This window comes from Miniopterus natalensis, chromosome 10 (assembly GCF_054644295.1).
Source record: "Miniopterus natalensis isolate mMinNat1 chromosome 10, mMinNat1.hap1, whole genome shotgun sequence".
Classification (NCBI taxonomy): domain Eukaryota; kingdom Metazoa; phylum Chordata; class Mammalia; order Chiroptera; family Miniopteridae; genus Miniopterus; species Miniopterus natalensis.
In genome coordinates this window covers 38,387,711-38,407,977 of record NC_142090.1, presented here as the reverse complement: position 1 = coordinate 38,407,977, position 20,267 = coordinate 38,387,711, and the positions used below count along the sequence as shown (strand labels likewise).

At 37.4% G+C, this 20,267-nt stretch overlaps 1 protein-coding gene across 3 annotated transcripts in view; it reads left to right on the top strand.

The window, feature by feature from the left end:
* Positions 1–20,267, top strand: part of SUGCT (succinyl-CoA:glutarate-CoA transferase) — an 841,499-nt gene that overhangs the window by 320,375 nt on the left and 500,857 nt on the right. For all 3 annotated transcript variants that reach the window (XM_016207271.2, XM_087821075.1, XM_016207275.2), the window contains exon 10: positions 16,981–17,052. In XM_016207271.2, coding sequence (XP_016062757.1) covers positions 16,981–17,052 — 72 coding nt within the window. The remainder of the gene's footprint in view (positions 1–16,980; positions 17,053–20,267) is intronic.

Sequence of the window (20,267 nt, the reverse complement as noted above, 5' to 3'; positions counted from 1 at the left end):
CGTTACAGCTGCACAATATTCCATGGTTTATATGTCCCACAGATTTTTTATCCACTCATTGACTGATGGGAACTTGGGCTATTTCCAGATCTTAGCTATTACAAATTGCCCTGCTATGAATATAAGGGTGCATATATTCTTTCTGATTAGTGTTTCAGGATTCTTAGGATATACTCCTAGAAGTGGGATCACTGGGTTAAAACGCAGTTCCGTTTTTAATTTTTTGAGGAACCTCCATACTGTTTTCCATAGTGGCTGCACCAGTCTGCTTTCCCACCACCAGTGTACCAGAGTTCCCCTTTCTCCATATCATTGCAAGCTCAAGTCATTTGTTGATTTGTTGATAGTAGCCATTCTGATAGATGTGAAGTGATACCTCATTGTGGTTTTAATTTGCATCTTTCGATGATTAGCGACTTTGAGCATTTTCTCATATGTCTTTTGGCCATCTGTATGTCCTCTTTGGAGAAGTGTCTATTCAGGTCCTGTGCCCATTTCTTAATTGGGTTGTTTGTCTTCCTCTTGCTGAGTAATATGAGTTTTTTGTACACTTTGGAAATTAGCCCCTTATCAGATACATCCTGGGCAAATATGTTCTCCCAAACCCTGGGGTTCCTTTGTATTTTGAGAATGTTTTATTTGCTGTGCAGAAGCTTTTTAGTTTGATGTAGTCCCATATGTTTATTTTTTCTTTTGTTTCTCTTGCCCTAGGAGATGTATTAGTGAAAATTCCACTACGTGAGATGTCTGTGACTTTACTGCCTATGTTTTCTTCTGGGATTTTTATGGTTTCATGACTTACGTTTAAGTATTTTATCCTTTTTGAGTTTACTTTTGTGTATGGTGAAAGTTGGTGGTCTACTTTCATTTTTTTGCATGCATCCAATTTTCTCAGCACCACTTATTGAAGAGACTGTCTTTACTCCATTGTATACTCTTGCTTCCTTTGTCAAGTAGTAACTGACCATAATGGCGTGGGTCTATTTTTGGGGTCTCTGTTCTGTGCCATTGATCTATATGTTCGTTGTTGTACCAATACCAGGACGTTTTGATTACAGGGGCTTTGCAGTACAGTTTGATATCCCGCAAAGTGATTGCTCCCACTCTGTTCTTTTTTCTCATGATGGCTGTACCTATTCGGGGTGTCTTTTGGTTCCATATAAATTTTCAAAATGTTTGTTCTAGCTCTGTGAAATATGCTGTTGGTATTTTAATAAGAATTGCATTGAATTTATAAATTGCTTTGTGTAGTATGGACATTTTAATGACATTAATTCTTCCAATTCATGAGCATTGTATATTCTTCCACTTGTTTATACCTTCCTCTCTTTCGTTTTTTCAGTGTCCTGTAGTTTTCCGAGTACAGGTCTTTTACATCCTTAATTAAGTTTATATCTAGGTATCTTATTTTTTTAGTTGCACTGGTAATTGGTACTGTGTTTTTTGTTTCTCTCTCTGAAAGTTCATTGTTGGTGTATAAGAATGCTGCTGATTTCCAGATGTTGATTTTGTATCCAGCTACCTTGCCAAATTTGTTTATCAATTTTTTTCTTATTTTTTTTAAAGAATTTTGTTTTGCTTAGCTTGATTTTTGTTTTGTTTCTCTGTATTGCTTTGTTTCTTTGCTTTGTTTTGTTTTACATTTTAGTTTCTTATTATTTTCTAAATTTTAATCACTCTTAACAACAATATACTTCTCTCTATCTAAGCTTTACTTTACTTTCTCTCTCTTTTTATTAACCTATTTTTTTCTCTCTAGAGTTTGTGTTCTCCTTTTACTCTCCCAGATCTATTTTCACTTGGGTTGTTTTCATTGTTACTGTCAAGATATTTTGTAAGATACCTCTTGTTTCCTGGAAATTTAGTTGGGTATTGTCCTGCCTTGCCAGCACCTGTCCTCTCAGGCTGGCTAACTGTGAGACTCAGTCACTACCACATCATATGAGCTGTTGTACAAGTGCTGACAGGGCAAAACAAAACACAACCAAACTGACAGGAAACAAACAGAAATTTACAAAATATCCACTAATCACAATGAGAACACCTCAGAGAAAGTAGAATTAGGTAAGTGAAGGGAGAACACAACAACTAAGGCAAAAATGAAAGAGATAAAGTGATATCATTGTTAGCAGTTAAAAAAAAAATAAAAAAAAAAATAAAGATGGTACTAGGAGATAAAGGGGGCAGAGAAAAGATTCTGAAAGGAAAAAAGGGAGAGCAGATATAAGTGTAGAGAGTAGGAATAGGAAAATGGTTAAGAAAAGTCAGGAAGACAGAATACGAAAAAGGGAGAAAAAAAGTTATGCCAAGGGAACAAGAAGAGAGAAAAGGATAAAGCAATATTAAGGAAGGAGGCCAATAAGAGATATGGAAAAAACAATACAGAAAGCAATAAACTAAATTAAAATAATAATAATAATATCCAAGCAATAAAGTGGAGAGTATCAACAAAATCTTGAAAAAAAACAACAAAAAACAACCCACCCTCAAACAAAACAAAAAACAAAACAACAACAAAAATAAAAAGCAAGGGAAGACAAAACAAATTCAAAACAACATCAAAATTACATTTTTTTTTTTTTTAAAGCTAGCCAAGTGAAGTTCATCTGGGCAGCTTACATTGTCTGAGGCTCACTGTTTTGTATGGTTATTTTTGGCCTCCTGGGAGGTAATTTTCTGTCAGGCAATGTCAGGAGCTGTCTAGGTTTGGCTCTGGTGTCCTAATGTAGCTGGTTGGTCTGAGGCTCTCTATGGACCACCTCCATCTGTCAGCTATTTTACCTCCGCCACTGTGGTTGCCTGGTCTTACTCCAGTGTCTTCCTCATAGACTCTTCAGGGTGCAGGTAAGCTAGTGTAGCTCAGGGTATTGCTCCCCTTAGAGGTTTCACTGACAGGCACTCACCCTGGGGAAATTAATCTCTGCTTCAGAGCCAACTCCTTAGTTTCTATCATATCCTCCAACTCTATCTAGTTCCCCCTAAAATAGTCTGATGCAGGTTCAGATTGAATTTAGTCTGTTACCTTTTCTGTAGTTTCAGCTGGCCAGTGCTCGGTGGGTTTGATCTAATGAGACTTTGGTGGATACCTTGCCAGCCCATCCCTGAGAGTCTTACTCTTGTAATTCCTTCCTCTGAGCTGTTCTCCCTTCCCCCACCAACTGTGCCCAGCAGAGGTATCTGGGGTTTCAGGGAGCTGAACCAGCTCCTTTCCTGTTGGGGGTGGTGCTCTTAGCCTGTGGGAAAGGTAGGCATGCTCTGCCCCTCCTTTCCTAGCTCCGGTTGGCTGGTCTCACAGAGCCCTCTGTTCAAAATCTCCTCAATACAGACACAATACCCAGCTTTCACTGGTCTGTTGCCCCATTGGAAGCCAGGAAGGTGGATGCCAAGGGGTCCCTTTCAAGAATCAAAAACATATAAGTAACACACAGGCAGAAAACCTGCTTTGGTAGAATCTGGCTCACTTGTGCTTCCAGTCCAGCAAGAGCGGTTACTAGGTCAGCCCAGGCAGGTCTCCTGCACAGCTGATCTCAGTAAGGCAGGGGCTGAGATCCCCAGCTTTGGTCGCTATCTTAGCACTCTTCAGAGCAGGTCAAAAATCCGCTCTCTGCCCCTAAAGCAGCTCCAGCCTCTCTCTGGCAGAGGGAGGGCTCCTTTCCCTTTCCTCACCTTACACAGTTCAAATGCTCCCAGGGGCTCTGTACAATGCCCTGCAGGAAAGCAGAGGGTCCCTTTGGCTCACTGCTGGGAGCCTACAGGCTCCTTTCTATTCTAGAGCAGGCAGACTGTTTCCCTGGCTCCCTATGCCCAACATCCACAAGCTCTCTTCCCTTTTCCACTGCTCAGGGTTTGAGATCCCTGCTTTTGGATGTCAGTCCACATTCCCAAGGGGAGAGAGATTTATAGCCTCCAGTGGGCCTCACTGCTGAGCACATGCTTTGGGGGGGATTCCTCCTTTCCATGCCTCCCTCACTCTCACCAGTATCTACAATGTTTCTTCAGTGCTCCTTGGTCAAAATCTGGTTGTGAAAATTAGAAGTGATTATGTCTGTGAGAGAGACACTGGAGTCTGCTACAAATCCAGGAACTCTGAAAAGGCCAGCACACAAAACCTCATTTGCAGTCAGTCACCCTGGGCTCCAGTAGAGGGAGAGTGGCTCAGAGCAGACTAGAGTTCTGTGAGGAGAGACTGTGGGGACTCTGGGGAGAGAGTTGAAAGGACAGCTGCCAGTGTCCCTGTGCTGAGTTCCTCTCCACACTTAACCCAGATGTAATTTTTCTTGGGTGGAGCACTCCCATTTGGTATCATCCCAGGAGAATATAATTGCCTCACCCCCCTGACAAACTTTTGCTGTGCCCTGTGGAACTCAAGCCCTGCAGAGCAGTCAGCTTCCTGGATTCCTAGTGTAGAGTTCTGGGCAGACTCACGGGGTGTCAGATACTGAGTTGTGTGCTCTGGGACAGGGGCCATTTTCTCCCCTCTCCTCATGAGCCTGAGCAGCAGGTGCCACCCCCACCACCCATGGGAGATCCACACTCTCCAGTTCTGAAAACCCTGCCCTACAGAGCTAGGGCTGTTGAGGAGATCTGGCTAGAATCAGGGACAAACAGAGTTGTGTGACTCTAGGGTGGGGGTAGTTTCCCCTTGCACACCTCTCCTTTGCACACCCAGGCCCAGCAGAGGAAACCACAAAATGTGGATAGTTTTGTAGCTCCAAACAGGTAGCCCAGGGTGAGTCATGGGAAGCATCTGATATTGACCTGCACTGGAGTCCCTTCCAAGTGGCTCCAGATCCAACACACCCTCTCTGACCATATCAGAGCAGGACCCAATTAGCTCCACAAGCAGCACATACAAAGGGAAATCTTGGCAGATTCCAGATCCTGATGGGGCAAATTCTGCTTCATGTGGTCAGCACCCCACAGCACCTCATCTGCTTTGGTCAGGGTCAATCCTCATAGTCAGCAAGCCTGAGGATTGACCCCAGTCACAGAGAGGATAACAGCAATAAAGACTCACCTACAACAGGAGGACTCACATAAACCATATAAGGGACATTCCTGGAGCACCTGTTCATGTGATAAGGGAGACTGTGTTACTGAGCCCCAAAGGGCACTTACTACATAAAGCCACAAAATCAAGACTGGGAGACATAGAAGATCTGCCTAATACATACAAACAAATATAGAGAGGCAAATGGGGAGACAAACATGCCCCGAATGAAAGAACAGGAAACAGCCCCAGAAAAAGAACTAACTGAAATGGAGACAAGCAATCTGCCAGATACAGAGTTCAAAACAATGGTTATAAGGATGCTCAAGGAACTTAGGGGAAGAATGGATGAACTCAGTGAGAACTTAAAAAAAGAGATAGCAAGCATAAAAGAGGACATAGAAACCATAAAAAAGAAACCATTAGAGATGAAGAATACAATATCTGAAATGAAGAATACACTAGAAGGAATAGATAGTAAGTTAGGTGAAGTAGAGAATCTAATCAATGATTTGGAAGAAAAGGTAGCAGAAACCATCCAATAAGCACAGTGAAAGCAAAAATAATTTTAAAATGAGGATAGGCAAAATCAGTCCTAAGAAGGATGTTCATTGCGTTACAGGCCTACCTCAAGAAACAAGAAAAATCTCAAATAAACAATCCAACCTTACACTGAAAGGATCAAGAAGAACAACAACAGATAAAGCCTGAAGTTACTGTAAGAGTGGAAATAATAAAAATCACAGCAGGAATAAATGAAATAGAATAAAAAAACACAACACAAAAAAATGAATGAAACTAAGAGCTGATTCTTTGAAAAGATAAACAAGATTGATACTTCTTTAACAGACTTATCAAGAAAAAAGAGTGACCCAAATAAATGAAACGAGAAATGAAAGAGAAGTAACAACTGACACCACAGAAATACAAAGGATTATTAGAAAATACTTTGAACAACTATATTCCAACAAATTGGACAATCTGGAAAACATTGGTTAAGTTCCTAGAAATATACAATCTCCCAAACTGAATAAAGAAAGAGAAAATCTGGATAGACTGATTACAACTAACAAAATTGAAGCAGCATTTGGATTGCTTTACAGGTGAACTTTACCGAGCATTCAAAGAAGAATTAACACCTATGTTTCTTAGACTATTCCAAGACTTTCAAGAGGAGGGAAGCCCAGCTGGCATGGCTCAGCAGTTGAGCATCAACTTATGATCCAGAAGATCACTGTTCCAATTCCCAGTCAGGGCACATGCCTGGGTTGGAGGCTCGACCCCCAGCAGGGGGTGTGCAGGAAGCAGCTGATCAATGACTCTCTCATCATTGATGTTTCTATCTCTCTCTCTCCCTCTTCCTTCCTCTCTCTGAAATCAATAAAAATATATTAAAAAAAAAAGAAGAAGAAGGAAGACTCCCAAGCTCATTTTACGATAGCATTATCCTAATTCAAAAACCAGCTAAAGATATTAAAAAAAAGAAAATTATTGGACAGTATCCTTGATAAACATAGGTACAAAATCCTCAACAAATTATTAATAAATTTAATTCAGCAATACGTTAAAAATATGATACACAACGATCAAGTTGGATCTATTCCTGGGATGTAAGGTTGGTACAATATCCACAGATCACATTTCACATGATATACTATATAAACAAAATGAAGCATAAAAATCATTTGATCATGTCAATATATGTAGAATAACTTTTGACAAAATCCAGACCCACTTATGATATAAACTCTCAGCAAAGTGGGAATAGAGAGATTGTACCTCAATATAATAAAGGCCAAAAATGAAAAACCCACATCCAGCACCATACTCAACATGGGAAAACTAAAGTGTTTTTCTTAAGATCAGGAACATACAGGGATGCTCGTTTCCCCCACTCTTACTCAACATAATACTGGAAGTCCTAGTCACAGCAGTCAGACAAGAAGGATAAATAAAAGGCATTCAAATTGGAAAGGAGGAAGTAAAACTCATTATTTGCAGATGATATGATACTCTATATAAGGATTCCACCAAAAATTTATCATAATTGATAAATCCAGTAAAGTAGAATACAAAATAAATATCCAGAATCAGTCGCATTTTTATATGCCAATAATGAATCAGCATAAAGAGAAACTAAAAAAGCAATCCCATTTGTAATTGCATTAAAAACTGAAACCTAGGAATAAATTTAAGCAAGGAAGTAGAAGACCTGTCCTCAAAAATTATAAGACACTTAAGAAAGAAACTGAAGAAGATAAAAATAAATTGAAGCAAGTATCATGGTCATGGATATGAAGAATTAGCATCATTAAAATGTCCATACTATTGGAAGCAATCTATAGATTCATCACAATTTTTAAAAATGCCAATGATGTATTTCACAGAACTAAAACAAGTAATCCAAAAATGTATATAGAGTACAGAGGGCCCAAGTAGTGACAGTAATCTTAAGAAAGAACAACAAAGTTGGAGGAATCATGCTACCTTATATCAAACTATACTATGTATCTTTACTAATAAAAACAGCATGGTGCTGGCATAAAAACAGACACATAGATCAATGGCACAATATAGAGAGCTTAGAAATAAACCCAAGCCGACATGGTCAATTAACATTTGACAAAGAAGGCAAGAGTATATAATGGGGTGTATACAGTCTATTCAATAAATGGCATTGGGAAAATTGGCTAGATACACGAAAAAACATGAAACTAGACCACCTTTTTATACCTTTTACAGAATAAACTCAAAATGGATCAAAGACTTAAATGTAGGACTCTAAACTATAAATCTCCTAGAAGAAAAAATAGGGAATAAAATCTCAAACATTCCTCTTATTAACGTTTTTTCTGCTATATCTGCTCTGGCAAGAGAAACAAAAGAAATAATAAACAAATGGGACTACATCAAACTAAAAAATTTTACACAGCAAAGGAAACTATCAACAAATGAAAAGACAATCCACTGAATGGGAGAACATATTTTCTAATGATACATCTGTTAAGGGGTTAATGTCTAAAATTTGTAAAGAACTCATAAAAACCTTCACCAAAAAAGCAAACAACCCAATTTAAAAATGGCCAGAGGGCCTTAATAGACTCTTTTGCAAAGAGAACATACAGATGGACAATAGGCATCTGCAAATATGCTCAATGTCAGTAATCATCACAGAAACTGAAATTAAGATCACAATGAGATATCACCTCACACCTGTCAGAATGACAATTATCAATAAATCCACCATCTACATGTGTTGGAGAGGATATGGAGAAAAGGGAGCCCTCATACACTGTTGGGGATGCAGATTAGTGGAAAGCAGTATGTAATTACCTCAAACAATTAAAAATGGAACTGCCTTATGACCCAGTGATTCCACTTCTGGGGATTTATCTGAAGAAATCCAAGACACTAATTCAAGAGAATACATGAACCCCTATGTTCATTGCAACATTTTTTATAATAGCCAAGCTATGGAAGCAACCCAAATGCCCATCAGAAGTTCAGTGGATGCATTTATACAATGGAATAACAAAGAACAAAACCTTACCATTTGTGACAGCAGGGACCTAGAGGGTATTACTCTAAATGCAATAAGTCAGTCAGAGAAAGACAAGTACCATATGCTTTCACTTATATGTGGAATCTGAAGAACAATATTAATGAACAAACAAAACAGAAACAGACTCATAGATAAAGAGAACAACAGACTGATGGTTGCCAGAGAGGATGGGGTTTGGGGAACTGGGTGAAAAAGGTGAAAGGATTGATAAGTATAAATTGGGACTTACAAAATAGTCATGGGGATGTAAACTACAGCATAGGAATATAGTCAATAATAGTATAATAACTATATATGGTGCCAGGTAGATACTAGAAATATCAGGGGAACACTTTGTAAAGTGTATGATTATGTAACACCTGCACCTAATACAAAATAATATTGAATATAAACAGTAATTGGCAAAAATAAAAAATTAATATCCATTGACAATTTGTGAAAAATATAAAAAATTAGACAGTTTCTATTTTCTTTCTTGTCATTGCCTCCATACCCAGTATTAGTAACCAAGTGTTTGAAATCCTAGATATGTTTGGTTTGAAATGAGATTTAATTGTTTTTGAAGAACCTTCATGAAATCTTTGAGCATTCAAATTTGCTATGGAATTGGGAAATTCTGGCCTATGTCTGGGATGAATGGAAATCAGTACTTAATATTGTACTCAAGGCTATTCTAAAATTCAAGGCAAGCACTAGTATTTAGAAATGGGTCCCCCTAAAAGGCTTATTGCCTATGAAAATGTGCAGACAAAGCCAAATAGGTAGTGTGTGAAATTAGGTATTTCGGAGCTCATTTACCACCTGTTAAACAATTCCATTTCATAGATGACACTGTTCTTGAGTTATAAGCAGTTTGTGCCTCATTGCCATCTGGCTCAGCAGCTCTAACACCATAAGGTGAACTGAACTGTTAGTGATAGGAAAGAGTGCTCTATATTTGTCACAATGTACTATCACAGACTCAAAGTCAGTAACTGCTTGACATTCCAGAAAACATTCTCATGGCACTGAGTTAAACTTCATGGAATGTCTTTTTCCAGTAGATGATGAAGTCATTTAGCAGTGGTTACCTTTTGTGGAAGAAAGTCATGTTAAATATTAAGGCTCTCCAGGAAAGCTTGAAATTTGTGCTCTTTTCTTTGAAGTAGACACACAACCAATTGTATGCACTTTATTTAGACCAGAGAAAATACAGATAAATTAATATGGTACTTTACAAGGGTGACATAGGAAGTATCAGTTTTTCTTTTTTTCCATCTGATAGATTGAATTGGTGCAAAACTTCTAGAGATCCTCCTGTGGTTTCATATTTAGTCAGCTCAATAGTTAGGATGTCATCAAACCGAGTTAGCATGCCTAGAAGTTGAGAAAGCAGAGCATCTGGGAAGTAATAGAAACTTCTAAGAACAATGGGAATTCCAGACTGACCCTCTTATTTCTCTTCCTTCACATCTGCTCAGTATTCTCTAATCCTGTATTTCACATCTGTATCCCTCAGTCTTTCAGGTATGGTCACTTTTTACATCTGAAACTGCTCTAACCAGAGGAACTAAACTCTGAGCCACCATACTCTCTTGTCTTTACATGTCTTCCAGTTTGCTAACTTGTGCTATTTCCTTGGGACATCTAATCCCTTGCCAATCAATATCTTCTTATCCTGAAAAATACCTCTCTCCACAGAGAGGAGGTTTATCATGACTAGAAAGTGAAGAAAACCATGTAATTTCTGTGTGATCTCCCAACCAGCGAAACTTGTCACCCTTGAATAAGCACAGCCCACAGAAAGAAGCATTTCTTTCCTCAGGAATAATAAAACCTGGTCTCCTATGTGGAAAGGCTTAGTTCTGGCTTTGTCCTTTTAAAACTATAGATATTCACCTTTCCTTCATTCTGCTGCTCCTTTCCCATCATTTCATGCAGAAGCAATTGCTTTTTTCCACCTGAGGCTTGACTTTCTTACAAAAGAGACACCCCAGTCATGAGTGTTTGCAGCTCAATTTGATGCTTTTGATTTGAGTTCTCCCTGTGATGGAAAGAATGCTAGTGGGGTGTGTGCATGGCCTGTTGTCACTTGTCATGTCTGGTATAGAGAGTGAGGCAACCAAGGGGAAGAGTGAGATAGGAGTGATTTGCCAAGTGGATGAGAGCCCAGGTACCAGAATCTAAGGGATTAGAATGCCCTACGGAGTTCCTTTTATGCAGAACTCAGTCTATACTAATTATTTAGTAATAATGATATTTATTGAGTGCTCTACCTTTTATCAGCAACTATTCTATGTACCTCCTACTGTGGCTGTCACCTCACACTGAAATTGTTTCACTTCAATAATTACTGAATGAAGCATTTTACATTCTGACCATCTATAATCTCCTGTTTTCCTACCTTGTATGTTCAGTTACTTTTATTATGAGTATTTTTTGACTTCACAGGATTTCTTATGCACTGATACCTCTCCCTTTGCCTATCCACAATCTTCTCTTTTCATCACCACCTTGTGACACATTCACATAGTCCATAGTTCATTGCTCAATAACATTCTGGATAATTTTCCTAAAGTTGTATCTTTTTGTCATATTCATCTGATAAAACCCTAAATCTAGTGAATGTAAATATTCATTTATTCTCTGTAACTGAGTGATGATGGAAGAAAATCACTCAATTGAGCTCTTAACACTTTAGCATTCCAACTATGTTTATCTGGTTACTCTGCTCTCTTTAATGATACATCAGAACTTCTTGACTCTTTCAGTCTTCTAGTCTCATGTCTCCCAGCCCTACTCTCATTTGATAGCCTCACCCCTTCCTTCATCAGAAAGTGGAAGTATCCAGTAGGAACTTCCTCAGCTTCACACCACCAAACTGACATGGGAATCTGGGTCTGCATCATGCTCAACCTGTGTTCTCAATCCCTTGCTCATTCTGTCCCTTCACAGCCAAACCTCTCAGGTGTTTGTATGTGCTCTCCCATTTCCTTAACTTTTACTTAGTCCTTGATCCACATCAAACTGCATTCTGTTTATATTGTGACACCAAGGCAGCATTTGCAGAGGTGATGAAAGACCACCTGTGGGTGTTCTTTAGTTCCCATCTTAGTCTCTGGCTAACTCCTCCTCTGCCTGGATTTCAAATGTGGGTGGCCTTCAGGCTCAACCTTGGCTCCCCTAGTTTTCCTACTCAGCAGTATGAACTCTCTAAATGACTTCATCTATGTGATGGCTTTACAAGCAAATGACTCTCAAGTTTTATTTACAGTTCAGACTTTTATCTGGTCCCAACCCCTGCTCATTTGAAATTTCCTCTGGAATATTGCAAAAACTCCTCAGAAACCTAAACACCACCCATGACACCTTCCTCTTTCTTAGACTTCAACTTTCAACCATCATATTCAAGCCATCACCAACTCTAGTAGATTTTAACACCTAAATATTTCTTAACTTTATTTCCTTCTATCTTTGTTGTTAGGGCCCCAATATTATATACCAGCATCTATTAAAAACATTAAACTTAAAAGTTGAGATAATTGTAGATTCATATGTATTTTAAGAAATAATAGAGACAGCCCTAGCCAGTTTGGCTCAGCGGTTAGAGCACTGGCCCATGGACTGAAGGGTCCCAGGTTCAATTCTGGCCAAGGGCACATACCTTGGTTGCAGGCTTGATCTCCTGCCCTGGTCAGGGAGCATGTGGGAGGCAACCAATCTATGTGTCTCTCTCACGTCGGTGTTTTCTATCTTTCTCCTTCCCTCCCTTCCACTCTCTCTGAAAAAGCAATGGAAAAAAGATCCTCAGGTGAGGATTAAAAAAGTAAAAGAAAAAAATAGAGACAGATTCTGTCTACCCTTTATCCAGTTTACTCCAATGGTAACATCTTGCAAAACTACAGTACACTATCACAATCAGGCTATTGACATAGATACATTTAAGATACAGAACATTGTCATCACCATAAGAATGCTTCCTCTTATCCCATTTAAAAAATAATTTTAGAACAATTTTAGGTTCACAGAAAAATTGAACAAAAGGTACAGAAATTTCCCATATACTCCCTCTACATGTACATGAGAAGTCTCCCCCATTATCAGTGGCCACCTCCCCCTTGTCCAGCAGTAATATATTTGTTACAACTGATGAACCTACATTGACATATAATAATCATTCAATGTCTATAGTTTACATTAGGGTTCACTGTTGTTGTACCTTCCACTGGTTTGGATAAATGTATAATGACATATATCCATCATTATGGTATAACAGAGTATTTTCACTATCCTAAAAATTCTCTATGTTCTCCCTGTTCATCCTTCTCCCCCATCCTGCTCTGGCATCCACTTTTTATTATAAAAATAATTTTGCCTTTTCCAGAGTGTCATATAATTGGGATCATACAACATATAGCTTTTTTAGATTGGCTTCGTTCACTTAGTAACCTTCATTTAAGGTTCCTCCATATCTTTTCATGGTTTGATAGCTCATTTCTTTTTAGTGCTGAAAAACATTCCATTGTCTGAATGTATCATAGTTTATTCAGTCACCTGCTAAAGGATATGCTCTTATCAAATGGTAACTTGGCCACACCTTTAATATTTTTTTCTGACCATGCTTTCTCATTTTTTACAACTTAGATGAGAATTTACTGAATCTTTAGTTTCTGTTTTCTTTTTGCTTAAAAATTTTATCTTTGAGTCATTTCTGTTTTTTCACTTTGTACTATAAGCAGTCAGGAGGAACCAATGTGTTGCTTAGAAAATCCAGTTTCATCACTTGAAAGTTCTACATTCCACAAAATACTAGAATATGACCACAGTTCAGCCAAGTTTTTCACCACTTTATAACAAGGATAACCTTTCCTCCAGTTTTCAAGAACATTTTCCTCATTTCCACCTGAGACCGCATTAAAATGATCTTTGCAATTATATATTTCTACCAACATTCCATTCAGACTGACTTAGGGGAGGTGGATGCAGTGTGGAGAGGATCAATGAGGGAAAAAGAAGGGGACAGATGTAATACTTTCAACAATAAAGATAAATTTTAAAAAAGAAGACTAAGGCTCTCTCTACAGAGCTCCTCTTTTCTTTCTGAGCTCTCACCAGAATTCCCTTTAATGGTTTGTTCATGGCAATGTAGAATTTTTTATTATGTACCTCAAAACTCTTCCAGTCTCTATGTATTACCCAGCTCTAAAGATGCTGCCACATTTGTAGACTATATATATATAGTTAATTTTTAATCCTCATCTGAGAATATTTTTTCCATTGATTTTCAGAGAGAGTGGAAGGGAGTTGGGGGGGGGGGGTGTGCAGGGGAAGAGACACATTGACTGGTTGCCTTCCATAGGCACCCCAACTGGGGCTGGGTATGGAGCCTGCACCTGAGGTACATGCCCTTGGCTGGAGTTGAACCCTGGGGACCATTCATTCCGAGGGCTGACGCTCTTAACTATTGAGCCAATCCAGCCAGGGCACATTTGCAGGTACATTTTACAACAGTACCCCTCTTCTCAGTACCATTTCTTAGTCTATTCAGGTTGCTATAACAGAATACCATAGACTGGGTGACTTAAACAACAAACATTTATTTCTTAGAGTTGTCAAGGCTAAGAGGTTCAAGATCAAGGCACTGGTGGATTTGGTATCTGGTGGAGACCTACTTCCTACACAGATGGCTGTGTTCTTGCTCCTAATACATCACACTGGGATTGGGATTTCAACATATGAATTTTGAGGGGACAGAAACATTTCCGTCTACAGCACAATGTAGTATTTTTTAGAAAGTTCCTATTAAAAATATATTTATTAAATAAACACTGAAGTAGTAAAACAGGAAACAAATATGTATTTAAAGTACTCATAATCTTACCTTTATTTCTATAGATCTATTGGGTGATCTTTAGTCTAATTGTATTCTGGTGGCTTAGCTATTATTCAGTATTCACTTTCCTGTGATCGTTAATTGGTTATCGCTGCTTAAGTTTTTAAGAATTATATGTTGGTAAAGATGTATTTCATGGTATGGTTTAAACTTAAGGAAGAAACAGGTGTTTCATCATTAATTAAAAGGAAATGAACACCCCACCCCCCAAAAATGTAAATTGTTGACATGTCACTAATCCCCAAGTTTGAAAACCTTTCTTTACATTATAACTGTCAATACACACTGTTACTTCATATTACTTATGCACTCCCCAACTTCCTCTTCCGCTGCAAAAAAAACAAACAAGCAACCTGTGTACCTTCATAGTTATCAGTGGTTTATTGAGACATCACTCAAAATCTTGTCTCTCACTCACAGCTCTATTTCAGATTATTTTTTGGTAGTTTGAGAAACACTAATGCCTTATGTTTAACATTAACTTTACTTTTCCCTGTGAACAAGGGAAAATAGATGTTCAAAATAGTGCATGTGATATCTTCTTAGTAGCATTCTTTACCAAATCAAGCAAACAAGTAAATAGGATAAAACTCTGTTATAGTATTTTTCTTGCAATCCATTTTAGCCACAATTCTACTACATGGAAGAAATCATTTGATTCATTAACAATTTAGAGCCATTTATTAATTGCCCGATATTACTCAGATATCATGTTAGCCCTAATAGGAAGAATAAAAAACATACAATCTACCAGCTCCACTCTACCAGTACTGTACAACTTTCTATGATGATGGAAATGTTCTCCATCTACATTGTCTAATATAACAGCCAGTGGCCACATGTGGCTATTGAATGCTTGGCATGTAGCTAGTGTGTCTGTGGAATTGAACTATTAATTTAATTTTTTAAATTCACAGTTTCATTGGGAAATAGTTCATATACCATATATTTCACCCAGTTAAGGTATAGAATTCAGTGGCTTATAGTGTATTCACAGTTTTGCAGCCATTATCATAATCAATTTTAGTACTTTCCATCACCTCAACAAGAAACCCAATATTAATTAGCAGTAGCTTGCCAAATTTCTACAACTTCCTTAGCCCTAGACAGCATTAACCATTCTGTCTCCACAGATGTGACTGTTTTGGACTTTTCATGTAAATGAAATCACATATGTAATATTTTGTGACTAATTTAATTTTAGTTTATTTAAATTCAATAGCCACATGTGGCTAGTAGCTACCAAAAGAAGTAAGTGAACTAAAAGACCAAGTGCAGATGCTTGAGTAATGCTGAAGGTTGAGGAGAAGATAATCCTGCAAAAAAGGTCAGAGAGATTGGAGATGAACCCAGACAGAGCTTAGAGATGACAGGTTCCTGGGAGATGGGATAGTTCACAGTACTAAATAATAAAGAGGCATCAGAGTGGTTGGTGAAGAAGTATAGGCATGTGGCACTTTTATATCATTTAGAGTTGGAGGGAAGGAAATTTCAAGATCACTTGAGAGGGGTGTCAGGATTGATGGAAATTTTGTTTTGTTTCTGTTAATATTTTTAGTGCAGGCAATACACTATATGTAGGCCGAAGACAAGGATCCAGTGGAAGTAAAGAGATTCAAGATGTTTGAGTAGGGTTCAGGAAGATGTTAGTTAAGGTAGTAACAAGGTCATTAGCATAAGAGTAAGCCCTAAAGAAGATAGGTGTGTCTCAGAGGCAGGAATAAATGAAGAAAAAGTAGGCAAAGATACAGAGCACCTTTTACATAAAAAAGAAGGAAACTAGAATTTATTTACTTAAGGAAAGTGGAAACAAGTCTTTCTGAGGGTAAAGTTTGGTTCCTGCAAACTACTGTGATCAAATGTGGAGTAGAGAATGCTGAGAAGTTCTCCAGAGGTGCTAGGACCATGGAACATGGGAATGTCAATTACTAAAAGATCTTGCTGTCCAAATGAATGGTGTCTCCAAAAAGAAATAGACATTTTCAGGTAGATAAGTCACACAAAGTCCAGGATCCAGATATGTCCATTTTCACTTACTAAAGGGTGAAAATTGTGTAAAAGTTTACATCTGAGGTTTTAAAAAATGAAATGTAGCTCCATCAGTGCACTCACCCATCCTATTTCCCTTCTTTTTTCCTTCCTTACTGTTTTCTCTTTTCCCATCTGTTCTTACAGTTTGTATAATACAAGTACCTTCTTGCTTTGCCCTGCAAGAAAAAAATGGAAATAAAACACAAAACTGGGAAAATTCAACATTAATCCATATGGTAATGAATTCAGAATTTCATGTTATGAGTTATAATAAAATTCCAGTATTTTCACTTTTCTAAATTATCCCCCCCCCCAATTATATAACAGTGGAATAAAGTACTTTGAAAATCCCAAATGAAAGCTGCTATGCAAATATAAGTGAAAAAAATTCTAATTAGTTGATACTGACTTAATAACATTGCTTTAGAGGAAACTTTTTACATAAAAGTTTTAGAAATTAAACCCAACTTTTGTGGTATTCTCAATATATAAATTATATTTTTATGTATGTATTTTTTATTTTAGGCTTTTAAAACCAAGGATGGTTATCTTGTAGCTGGAGCAGGAAACAACCAACAGTTTGCTACCATGTGCAAGGTAATTTATAATCATTGGGATGGGTGAATTATATACGCAACAACTCGTTTAGTTAAAAGCCAGGAAGGCTTAATTTTGCCTAGAACAGTGTTGCTAAGCATATAAGCAACTCAAGAACCTCCTGTGTTAGTGTGTGCCATTTTCATATTTACAAATGCCAAGTACAGGTTCTGAATCAGCACTCTGACTGTATTATTATTATTTTGAGGTGTCTGGCTGTATTTTGAAATGAAGAATCATAGTAACTTAAATTATTCTAAAACCTGACCTGTCTGCCAGTCCAAGCAAAAAGGAAACAAACAACAACAACAACAACAAATAAAGGGATCTTTAACACTAGTTTTTTCTCTCTCCCCTCCTTCTCTTCCCTCCCTTCTTCCCTCCTTCCTTCCTTCCTACTTTTCCTTCCTTCCTCCCACAACATGAGATCTAATTAGGCCCAAATATAATCTACTACCAAATTTATTTTATTTATCACTAGAAAATTTTTAAATGATTTAAAGTTAGCTTTTGTTTAATGAGTACCTTTCTGCAAAATTTATGTTTTAATACTTTAGCAAATAAGGTTATATCAAAAATGTTGCTCCTCAACAAGGACTTAAAAAAGGGCCTTGGGATTATTTAAAATAATTTCATGTTGAAGATACTCTTATTTTTAAGCATTGCTTGGACATTTTTAAAAAATCTGATGTTTTTGCACCTAGACTCTTTTTGATCTTTTGTTTTTATTTAAGGGCTTAGGTTTCAGTTTACTTTTCCAGTTGTAAGACCAGGGATATAATCTAGTTTTTAAAATATATTGTGTGTGTTTTTTTCTTGCATGTAGACAAAGGCCTCACCTACTGAGGATGTTTGTACTAACCATACTACCATGAGCTTTGTTTTATTAAAGATGCTTGTGAGTTCCTTATAAGAACTTTATTTGTTGTGGTTAACTTGTTATGTACAAAAATTATTTATTACTGTGCCTCTTTTGTATGAGAGGTTAAGGAGCAGAGCTAAAAACCACAGCAAAGGGGTGGGAAGTACCACAGAGAAGGTGACAAATGGAGATAGTTCTGATTGGAGGAAGGGCTGGAACATCTGAGGTGGGAAAGAGGGGAGCTTTTATAATGGTTTCTCTGAATAAGTGTAGAGAAAATTGATTCAAACATTTGATCTGGGATCAAAGAATCTTTACTTGAACGGTCAATGTTAAAAATATAGAACATACGGAAGCTGTTGTCTATGAAGTCATTTGTGTACAGTACTCTAGCTCCAGAGATGTAAAAGCCACTTCATTGCTATAAATGAGTACAGATTTTCTTCCTGGGCCATATGTTTTGGAGTTTTCTATCTTCAGAAAAGGTGGGGGAAGAGGGAAGAGAAATTACTGGTTGACATATTCTTTAGTGTTGAAAATAACTGTGCTGAATTCTTTTTATTTTTGATTCATTACTGCTGATTAATTTGAAACTTTTGAACTTCCTCATAAATATCCATAAGAACATTTTTGAAAAAAGATTTTTATTTCAAAGCAGAATATTTGCCATAAGTCTAGTACTAAAATATGAGTTATTGTTGCATGTTATGACACATTGTTTAAGAAAAGACTTTCAGACGACTTTGGAGAATGGCATACTGACCTTGTTTTTTCCATATGTGAGTGAGGAATATTATGAGCCATTAAGACAATATCTATAAAATTCTGAGATCCTCAGAAAAAAATTGTGTCTATGATTTTAATGTTATTTACATCATTTACTAGGCATTTTGAGCAAACATTGAAATCCAATTGGTGTTTTCAACCATCATATTATATCCTTACATGTAAACTTGTCCAAAAAACCTTTTCACCTAAGAAATATCACCTGTGTACTTATTTTACTTTATTATTTTTTTAAAATGTCACCTGAGGATATGTTTTTATTGATTCTAGAAAGAGAAGAAGGGAGAGGGAGATAAAGAAACATCGATGTGAGAGAGGAACATCAATGGGTTGCCTCCCATACGCGCCCCAACTGGAGATAGAACCCGCAACCTGGTATGTGCCTTGACCAGGAATTGATCCCACAACCCTTTGGTGCATGGAGCAACGCTCCAACCAACTGAGCCATACCAGCCAAGGCACCTGTTTCCTTATTTTGATGCAAGATTCTCCCTCTCCTGACTGTAGTGAGCTTCTTCTAAGTATTTTTTATTCATATTTATCTCATACTGAGAGATTTGTCATTCACGCTGGCCTTATAGAAGATGAGATCCCCTGTTTTTGACAGTGAGCCCATCAAGACTGTTCTTTTTCCAAGTAAGGTCCACTTTCAAATATAAGACCACTCTACTTCCCTACCTTCTGAGGAGAAATGTAGCAATCTGTCTGCCACAATGAGTAGAATTCACTGAGGCCTAATCTCTTCCCAAAAGAGAATTTGACATATTTGTTAACTAATACTTCTTGGAGAGGTTCTTAGTAGGGAATCTCTTATTGTCAAGGATTAGAGTGAGGGCAAGAGCATTGGGTTAAAGGTTTGGGATTGAGAATATCTTCCTGCATATAAAGTGAACCTTGCTTTATAACAAATCCTATTTTATGTCCGTTAACATGATACAGAAATGTAGGGAATGTGAGCATATGTAAGCTATTTTAAGCTGATTGATGCCAACACTAATGGGTATTCCTATTTGAAGAATATTGACATCTTTTCAAAAGTCATTTGGACTTAAAGTTGTTTTTTAATTGGAGGCAATATGCATTGGCTCTCAACTTCAGCATGCATAGAAAATGTCCGTTCTCAATGATTTTGACTTAGTATGTCTGAGACAGGGAACAGGAAACTTCAATTTTAATAATCATTGTAGTTTAATTTGAATCAAGAGATCTGTGGACATTATAACAATTCTAAGGCATTCTGTTTGCCTTGAAACTAGTCAGATGACCTTTGGCAGGGTACATAATCTTTGCTAAACATCTGTGTACCCATGATTAAAGGAAGATTATAATACATAACTATAGTAATATATAACTTTTGGGCTTTTGTATGAAAATAGATAAGTGAAATACTTAGTACAGCCATATGCCCTTAAAAATGGACTTTATAAAAATTAGGTATGGAGATTCTGGTTCCTCATATCCTCCATGGAACATAGAGATAAAATCTGGAGTGAATACATGGAACGTCTATAAGAGGACTCTGAAAAGAAAGCAGTAGCAGAATTGGGGAAGAACACCAGAATTTGAA